Source organism: Pseudophryne corroboree, chromosome 3 (genome assembly GCF_028390025.1).
Source record: "Pseudophryne corroboree isolate aPseCor3 chromosome 3, aPseCor3.hap2, whole genome shotgun sequence".
Classification (NCBI taxonomy): domain Eukaryota; kingdom Metazoa; phylum Chordata; class Amphibia; order Anura; family Myobatrachidae; genus Pseudophryne; species Pseudophryne corroboree.
In genome coordinates this window covers 692,030,718-692,040,601 of record NC_086446.1, presented here as the reverse complement: position 1 = coordinate 692,040,601, position 9,884 = coordinate 692,030,718, and the positions used below count along the sequence as shown (strand labels likewise).

Here is a 9,884-nt window from a genome sequence, read left to right as displayed (position 1 = left end):
ACACCTGGAACTGTTCTAGCTAAACAAGCAACTGATTTCTGCATTCCTTAAGTAGTGTCATGGCATATGAGCACTTATACATTTGTGATTATTACTAGTGATGATTTTATTAAAGCAACTTGGATTTTAGATTTTATTGGTTCATTAAAACACTAATTGCTTAATTAAAGTAAACTTTGCAGGTTTACTGTAGTCAAATAAATAGACAATAAATAATAAGTATAAAGAGGTATTTTATATACATAAACATCTCTACTATAATTTGTATCGTTAAATAGATCTCAACCCATTAATTTAAGATACATATACCCTCACTGATTATTACAGGTTTGCTAATTATGTAAGATGCTTTACAAATCATGGTTATACATTTTCAGGGGCCTTAAGTTGGAAATAAAGCACTTACTAAGGCTTATGCACACAGGGCTTAAACAGCTAATTTAATACGCACTGAAACATAACAAACACTCTGTGATGTCAGGCTTCCAAATATATCATTTACGTGATGGACCTGTACATTGGCCCGCTTTCTGACAAGTGTTTGCTCACTTTGAGTCCATCTCCACACTCCAAGCAGCGCTCACTAAATTTTATAATGAGTTCTAGGGGAATGCTCATATATACATACTTTGTATGCAGTGAAAAACCACTATCAGTTTAGAGACATTGCTAATATCACAGTGGGTATAGACCTCAAACAACCACAGTGGAAAATGTGGCTGGTAGAGACGGATAGCCCCTACTGGCATGTCGATGTATCAGTTTCTGACAGCACGAAGAGGCTATAAATCCAAGGGTAGGGGAAAAGGGAAGCTAGTTACAGAGCACTGGTATCCCTTGGTAAAATAAATAAATATATACCAAGGTAACATATGAATGTCCACTTGCTGCAGATTAATAGGATAAACCTTGGTGTGGAGGTGCTCCTTGAGAGTATGAATGAGAGCCAAATGGGAGTACAATAGGAAAAGGATCTCTTGTTGCCTCCTGTCCCCCTCCTGTCCCCGACTGAGAAAGCTGCGGTGAAACGCACATCTCGGACATGGAAATCCACTGTGAAAAAGAGGGTCTCCTCACCCCACCCCCCACCCCGGTCGGCAATCTAAATTAACTAAGACTGGAGCTTCACTACTTCAATCAGGTACACCCTTTACATTCAGGTAAACTTTTGTTTTATGGTGTCCATAATCTGGTATATATGACCTGCAATGCCTTTGTAACAGGCCACACTTGTACCTATATACTATCTTTATTCCGTAACCACAGGTGCTGTGATGTGAATCGTTCACTCTGTGTTCCCTAAAGGATTTCCCCATACACAGTGTGAAGCAGCATTCCTGCACATGCTATTCTGGGGTACACTATGAATCTCTATCCATCAGTTCTATAAACTTTTTTGGGGTACTCTCATAGGACACACACCATTGACATTTGACCTTGCGCTGTATACATGAGGGTTTCCCCTGACTGTACCTGCTTCTTTCAGGTGTAGCTGTGTTTCCATCAAGGGTCATTTTTTATTTAATTAAACTACGTGTTTACATGGGCAAAAGCACAGATTACGTACCAGATACTCATATACCATGTCATTTATACTGTGGCAGCCACTTTATAATATTGATATTTCTCTGCTGTTGGTCAATATAAATAAATAAATATATCTGATTGAGTTAAAATCCTCTTTCATATGTTTTTCCATCTGTGACATTAAATTTCTATCAGTATACCCTAGAGCAGGGGTGGCCAATAAGCGGCCCTCCAGCATCCAAACATGCCCTTCCACAGTTATGCTATTTGGCCATGTTAAAAGGTTGCAGGGCATGCTGGGGTGTGTAGTTCAACAGCAGCTGGAGGACCACTTTTTGGCCACCCCTGCTCTAGAGGGTTACCTCAATGCTATATCAGATGTGGAATTCTTACATGCTTACTATATTTATGTTACTTGGAGGAAAACATTTTTTGGTTGCCAACGTTTATTTAAATTTTTTGTTTTATGTACCCTCAATACTTTTCTGAATAGCGTTATTACATGTTCCTTCCTCCTCATCATTTGTACTTCATTGCATGGCTTTATGTTATTATATGGTTCTTTTTTTTCCAGGATCTAAAACTTTATTTTCCATTTTTTGAATGAATGTACATTTTCAATTTCAACATAGGCAGAGTGCCCCTTTTCCTATTGTTCTCCCAATTTGGCACTAAGAGGCTGCAAGCCTGGAGCTGATCTTCCTCCCAAACTTGGGACAGATGTATTAAGAGAAGTGATAGCTTTATAGCTGGAGTAGTGATAAAGCAGTGATAAGTGCAATGTGATAACGCACCAGCCAGTCAGCTCCCAACTGTAAATTTACATATTGGAGCTGATTGGCTGGTGCGTTATCACCTTACGCTTATCACTGCTTTATCACTTCTCCAGGCTTAATATATCCGCTCCTTGGTTAGATAGCCATAACCCTGCCTCTTGAACTTTAGGTAAGGCAGAAGGTAGAAGGTAGAAGGCAGAAGGTAATGTGCATAAGCCATTGTTTTTTGTTTTTTTTTAAGTAAAAACCAACTGAAAAATTGAGAACGCTTTGGAAAACATCTCCTCAAATTTGGGTAACATAAAATAAACCAAATAGGGTGGAGATCTCATTTGATATTATAGAAGGACGCAGAATTACGTTCCCATACCTACACATGAACAAATTGAAACAGAATATGGTACGCGGTTACTGGACCCAAAAAAATTTTTCTACAAAGGCCGGGAGCAAAAGGAATTTAAATGCTTGAGCCTTTTGTAAATATTTGTGTCCCTCCAAACTAATATTGCAGCCAATGTGATTTAGAGGGACAAAAATCAACCACTACATGCCCCATTCATCACCCAGATCCTTGGGTAGAACTTAATTTACTCTTTGGTTCTTTTGAAGGGAAACAAAACGTGTGGATACATTGCAGTCTATGGCTTTCACTGAAACGTAGCCTTCATCCTGCGCAATGTTTCCTGTATCTTACGAGAATGCTTTTCGGAGTTCACGTGATGGAGATTAGCATGGTTGTCGGCTGCCAAGACGGAGATATCTGCATCGCTGAAGTTAGAAATGCGTTGCCGGAGGAAAAACTGCAAGTCTGGATCTGGAGTGAAGGAGTATGGGATTTCCTGGAACGCGTGAACCTGACTTACGACTTTTGCAATGTTCCTGTAGAACAGAAACATGGGGAAATAACAAATTTTATTTACAGGCAAGTTTCAATGGTCACCATACATATAAACATGCTTTATACATAGAAAAGGACACCTAGGCACTTGTATTCAAAAGGTCTTATTTGATATTATAAACTCTACTGGACAGCTGGACTATAAGCAAGCATAGGCGTGCGCACGGGGGGTGCCTGGTGCGCACACCCTAATTTTCGGCACCCCCTGCACGTCACACCTGCGATCCGATCATCGCGGTCAGTGTGCTGCTGTTGTAGCAGTGCTACTACAGCAGCACACAGATAGCAACGATCGGATCACTTGAATCGCTGCCCGGCGGTTACATCCCCTCCTGTTGCGCCGCCGCCGGTCAGCGGCAGCCTCATAGTCACTCACAGTGAGTGACTGCCTCGCGATGGGACGTGCTGACGTCACACCGCGCGCCCTCCCTCCCTTCATCCCTGGCCGCCTGGACGCCCTGTGCTGGTCTCCCGGCTCCGAGTCCCACCCGCGCTCAGTCTCTCTCTCCAGTCTGTGTGAGAGTCTGTGGGGGGGATAGAATTCAGCATACAAGAAGGGTTGTTACTTTATTATATATATATATATATATATATATATATAGATAGATATGTATATATCTGTATATATCTATCTATCTATATATATGCATAGGCGTGCGCAGCACATTTTATAAGGGGGTGCACAACTGGAGTGGCGTGCCTTGCTCTGCCTACCGGGCATGCCTAGCACCATATATTAGCAGTCGGAGAGAAAGAAGAAGAAAAAGAGAGAGGCGAGACAGAGGGTTAAGAGAGAGGGCCAAGGTAGAGAGAGAGGGGGTACAGATGGCACTGTGTAGCTCGTTCTGTCCCCCGTACCCCCTATTACAAGCATCACTGTGTGTGTGTGTGTCCCTTCAATACAAGAGGCACTAGGAACCGGAGGCCGTGGCGGGTCCCCCTTTCAGCACCGGCAGCAGCGGTCCCCCTCTTCTGGTTTCTTTTGGATTGTGACGTCGGGCAACAGCACCAGAGAGGAGAAGAAAAGGTGAGAGGAGGGACTGGATTGCCTCCTCCCGCAAGTACTGCATTGACAGTGCTGCTGTATGCCCCTTTAATGCACCACATTGCCGTAGGTCCCTGCTTAAAAAAAAAAAAAAAAGTATATATATATATATATATACATAAAAGAATGTGGCACAAACCACATGGGGTGGGAAAGGGCCAGTCTGCCTCCACACACACATTGTCCCCTCCAGTCACCACTCTGCCGCCGCCCCCCCCATACACACACAGTGGACGAAGTGGAAATTTTGAAGTGGGGGTATGAAAAAGTGAAGGTGAAAATTCTCCAGAAAAGGGGGTGTGGCCACTCAAAAGGGGGTGTGCCCTTCAGTGTAGTTTACCACCCCATATAACCCTTATACATCACAATAGTAGGACCCCTTATACTATCTAGAACTGTTGCGCCCCTTTCACATTATAGCACACGGTATGAGCTGAAATTCACATTATACCACACGGTATGAGCTGAAATTCACATTATACCACACGGTATGAGCTGAAATTCACATTATAGCCCACGGTATGAGCTGAAATTCACATTATACCACACGGTATGAGCTGAAATTCACATTATAGCACACGATATGAGCCGAAATTCACAATATAGCACACGGTATGAGCCGAAATTCACATTATAGCACACGGTATGAGGCAAAATTCACATTATAGCACACGGTATGAGCCAAAATTCACATTATAGCACACTGAATGAGCCGAAATTCACATTGGGGGTAATTCCAAGTTGATCGCAGCAGGAAATTTTTTAGCAGTTGGGCAAAACCATGTGCACTGCAGGGGGGGCAGATATAACATGTGCAGAGAGAGATAGATTTGGGTGTGGTGAGTTCAATCTGCAATCTAAATTGCAGTGTAAAAATAAAGCAGCCAGTATTTACCCTGCACAGAAACAAAATAACCCACCCAAATCTAACTCTCTCTGCAAATGTTATATCTGCAGTGCACATGGTTTTGCCCAACTGCTAAATTAGCCAAAATTCACAATATAGCACACTGAATGAGCCGAAATGCACATTATAGCACACAGTATGAGCCGAAATTCACATTATGCCACACGAAATGAGACAAAATTCAGGGAGAGTGACAGCATGGACATAGTGACAGGGAGAGTGACAGAGGGACAGGGACAGGGTCAGCAAGAGCATACAGTAGGGACTAGGGAGAGAAAAAGGCAGCAAGGTAAAATTACCTATTTAGCTGTGGCGGAGGCTGTGGACTACGGTGCGGTGGATGAGGAGGCCGCGCGGCCGCTCCTGATTGGCTGCTGGTTTGAGAGAACTCTGTGACCAGCGGATGCGGCAGTGGGGATCTTCAGTCAGTGCTCGAAGTGTTGTTATTCCATACCGGTGTATACCGTCCCACTTTGAGATATATATATATATATATATATATATATATATATCAGCAGAGCCAAGTAATCAGAAGTTTACTGAGTGCACTGATAGATTGTAAGGTGCAATCCGTAAACTACGGGTTGCTTAGCCCAGCTAATAAATATCTATATATATATATATCTATATATATATATCTATATATATATATATATCTATATATGTTTATATATGAATTTTGGCTCATACCGTGTGCTATATTGTGAATTTCAGCTCATACGTGTGGTATAATGTGAATTTCGGCTCATACCGTGTGCTATAATGTGAATTTCGATTCATACCGTGTGCTATAATGTGAAAGGGGCAACAGTTCTAGATAGTATAAGGGGTCCTACTATTGTGATGTATAAGGGTTATATGGGGTGGTATATATATATATATATATATATATATTTATATAAACAAAACAATAACCAATTGCGCTTGGTATAACTTTAAAACACTCAGATTTTAGTATTTCCAGTAGCTGTTCTTCCACGGTGTGGATTCTTATAACTGGTATCACCTGCAAGTATACCCTCACACCAGAGAACACACCCGAAACAAAAGACGCCCAGAATGGCCTAAATTAGATATGATACCAATTTGTTTTTATAAAAAAAAAAACATATAGAATTCCATAAATTCATATGAACATTTTTTTTTACAAATAAAAGGTTCCATACATTCATATAAACATTCTTAAAAGAAATACATCTAGATACAGTCAATAGGTTTTCTGTTCAAGCCTTTAAAGAACACCCTCACCCTTATAGGTGTATATTCTGTAGGGTGTACGGATGAACTAGATAAGAGACCGTAACTGATTCGACCTTTGTTCCTTTTTTTGTGATACCATACAGAAACCCCTGATGAAGTCGTTCTGACGAAACGCGTTGGATCGAATCAGTTACAGTCTCTTATCTAGTTCATCAGTACACCCTACAGAATATACACCTATAAGGGTGAGGGTGTTCTTTAAAGGCTTGAACAGAAAACCTATTGACTGTATCTGGATGTATTTCTTTTAAGAATTTTTATATGAATGTATGGAACCTTTATTTGTAAAAAAATGTTCATATGAATTTATGGAATTCTATATGTTTTTTTTTTAAATAAAAACAAATTGGTATCATATCTAATTTAGGCCATTCTGGTCGTCTTTTTGTTCGGGTGTGTTCTCTGGTGTGAGGGTATACTTGCAGGTGATACCAGTTATAAGAATCCACACCGTGGAAGAACAGCTACTGGAAATACTAAAATCTGAGTGTTTTAAAGTTATACCAAGCGCAATTGGTTATTGTTTTGTTTATGTTATTCTTTGAAAGTTCACTAACAGGGACTTTCTCCATATTGCTGCTGGTGGGTTGAGCGCGGGGTGGAAGACATTTTTTTGTATCTATATATATATATATATATATATATATATATTTATTTTTTAAGCAGGGACCTGCGGCAATGTGGTGCATTGAAGGGGCATACAGCAGCACTGTCAACGCAGTACTAGCGGGAGGAGGCAATCCAGTCCCTCCTCTCACCTTTTCTTCTCCTCTCTGGTGCTGTTGCCCGACGTCACAATCCAAAAGAAACCAGAAGAGGGGAACCGCTGCTGCCGGTGCTGAAAGGGGGACCCGCCACGGCCTCAGGTTCATAGTGCCTCTTGTATTGAAGGGGGACACACACACACAGTGATGCTTGTAATAGGGGGTACGGGGGACAGAACGAGCTACACAGTGCCATCTGTACCCACTCTCTCTGTACCCTATCGCTCTCTCTTAACCATCTGTCTCGCCTCTCTCTTTTTCTTCTTCTTTTTCTCCGACTGCTAATATATGATGCTAGGCATGCCCGGTAGGCAGAGCAAGGCACGCCACTCCAGTTGTGCACCCCCTTATAAAATGTGCTGCGCACGCCTATGTAAGCAAGACCTGCAGTTGTGCTAACTATATATAAGGACATAAACAAAGAAAATAGAGCGCTGCCTGTGAGTTAATAAATTAACATATAATACTGTTACTCATTAAAAATGAAGTAATTTTGTACCTCTCTGTGTTCTCCTAAGTTGCACCTCACCAATTAACAGCTACAACTGAGCAAATTGTTTTAGACCACATTCACTTTCTAAAGTTCACATAAAAAAAACTTTTTTACATTTTTTTTTTTAGATACTAGTGCAGACGTGATAAATAATATGCTGTGAATCTAGAGGTTCATGAGACAAGAGGCACAATGGAGGGTGAGGTTATTTCCTCAGCTGTGGGAGTCCCACGCCTGGTTCTTCTATTAGGGAGGAGAGAGGTCCAAGGCAATGAAAACGTTTTTTCGTGTTGGGGTTCTTTCATGATACGCTGACCAGAAACAAAGAAACTACAGATTCATTAATTTGGATTCCTAATGATCCCATCACATTAACCAGAATATATCACAAAATAAAATGACCACACCACCTCAGTTCTCGTAACAGAGTCCATATGCTGCACCCATTTTTCAGGGCTGGGGATGAAGGGAAATGAACAGATATTTTGCTCTTGCATAGGAGAAGAGGACAAAAGATGTCCTAGAGCTCTAGCTTGGACAACAGTATCCACTAAATGCAGTAGTATTGCCAGTACATCAAAAATGCACAGTACAGCCAAAGGTGGCAACAAAACGGGATGGCAACAATGACAATGCCGACATTCATAATGTTGACACCGCAATGTTGACAATTATGATGACATTGTCAAAAATTTGACAATAGGGTTAGGATGAGGGCGGGATGGTTAGTCACTGGATGGAGGGGTAGTGGTAGAGATTAGGGTTAAGCCGCACTGGAGCCAGTGCGGACCATCAGGAGCAGGTAGGTCACAGTTGGGCCATTCTAACATGTCAAAATTTCATCACGTCAATGTCAACATTATGACCATGTCCAAATGACGACTGTCGACAGATCATACCGCAACCCAAAAAAACTGACAATATTATCCATTAACGTACGATAAAAAGCACAATCAGATACAAACATTTAGGACCAATCGGAAAGGTTGGCGTGTACCCTATGCATTTGGGCCAGAGGATAAAAGTGAGTTATCCGTTTTATTGTTGAAATAACGAGCAATATAAAAGTTCTAGTACTCTTTCCAAAGAGCCATACAATTCAGGGATACCAATCCGCCAGTTAACAAACAACTGAACCACATGACACAGTAGGAGCGTGCAAACTGTGACCCACCTGCTGAATCCAGCCCTATGTGGAATATCATAAAGTACCCTGAGCTTCATGTGGAGCCTTTGGATGAGAGGAAGTTTGTGCCACACTGCTTCCTGTACTCTGCAGGGTGAGTGGGCCTCTTCCAGCACAGATTCCTGTAATCCGCAGCCATTTCAGTTTGACCCCATAGCTTCTGTCTGCACTCTGCATCGGCAACATCCCGATCTGGCACATACACATCAGAGCTGCTATGTATGACCTGGAAGAAACTCCTCCCCTGCTGGCCTTATAAGCTGGTATTAGGCGAACAGTCTTCCTTCTTTTACTACTATTACTACTCTCAGATCAAACCTTGCTGATACCTTAGACTATGAACTTTGGACTGAACTTGACCTGATTATGTCTTTGCCCTTATTGATAATTAGGCTGTGACCTGTGGTCCAAAACTGATTGCTCCTGCCACATTCCTAAGCTATCAGATACTCAGCACAGACCCCCTGGCTGTCTTGACTTGAAGACATCCAACAGGTGAGCAACTTTATGTTTTAACTGGTTGCTCACTGCTGTTGCCAAATATTTTGCTACTCGGAACATATTTCTGTGACAGCCTGAATGAGAGTTAGCTGCTGCTAGGGAGCAAAGGGGCATGATCCTTTGAATACCATGTAGGTAAAAGCAACAAGATTGTGAAAGGAAATAAATGTGCTGGAAGAAATTAGTGTATGTGTAAGGTGACAAATAAACTTGGGAAACAGAGGAGAGGGAGAGTTTGTAAATGGAGTGGATGGGGAACTTGGATGGGGAAAGAACAATGAATTTGGCATGCAAGATAGCAGGCTATGTGGGAAAACAAAGAAAAGGAGACAAAAAGGGAAATATACGTTATGGTAAGAACTTACCGTTGATAACGGTATTTCTCCTAAGTCCACAGGCTCCATAGGATAACAGTGGGATATGATGGAGCGACAGCGGATTGGCACCAAATGATCACAAGCTTTCAGTCCTCCCAGGATGCAACGGGCCCGTCCATATATCCCCACCCACTGGCTCAGTCAAATCAG

At 41.8% G+C, this 9,884-nt stretch overlaps 1 protein-coding gene across 1 annotated transcript in view; it reads right to left on the bottom strand.

Annotated features, from left to right (window-relative positions):
• Positions 1-215: 215 nt before the first annotated feature.
• Positions 216-9,884, bottom strand: part of KNDC1 (kinase non-catalytic C-lobe domain containing 1) — a 387,543-nt gene continuing 377,874 nt past the window's right edge. The window contains exon 32 of the mRNA XM_063963294.1: positions 216-3,182. Coding sequence (XP_063819364.1) covers positions 2,951-3,182 — 232 coding nt within the window. The 3' untranslated portion in view covers positions 216-2,950. The remainder of the gene's footprint in view (positions 3,183-9,884) is intronic.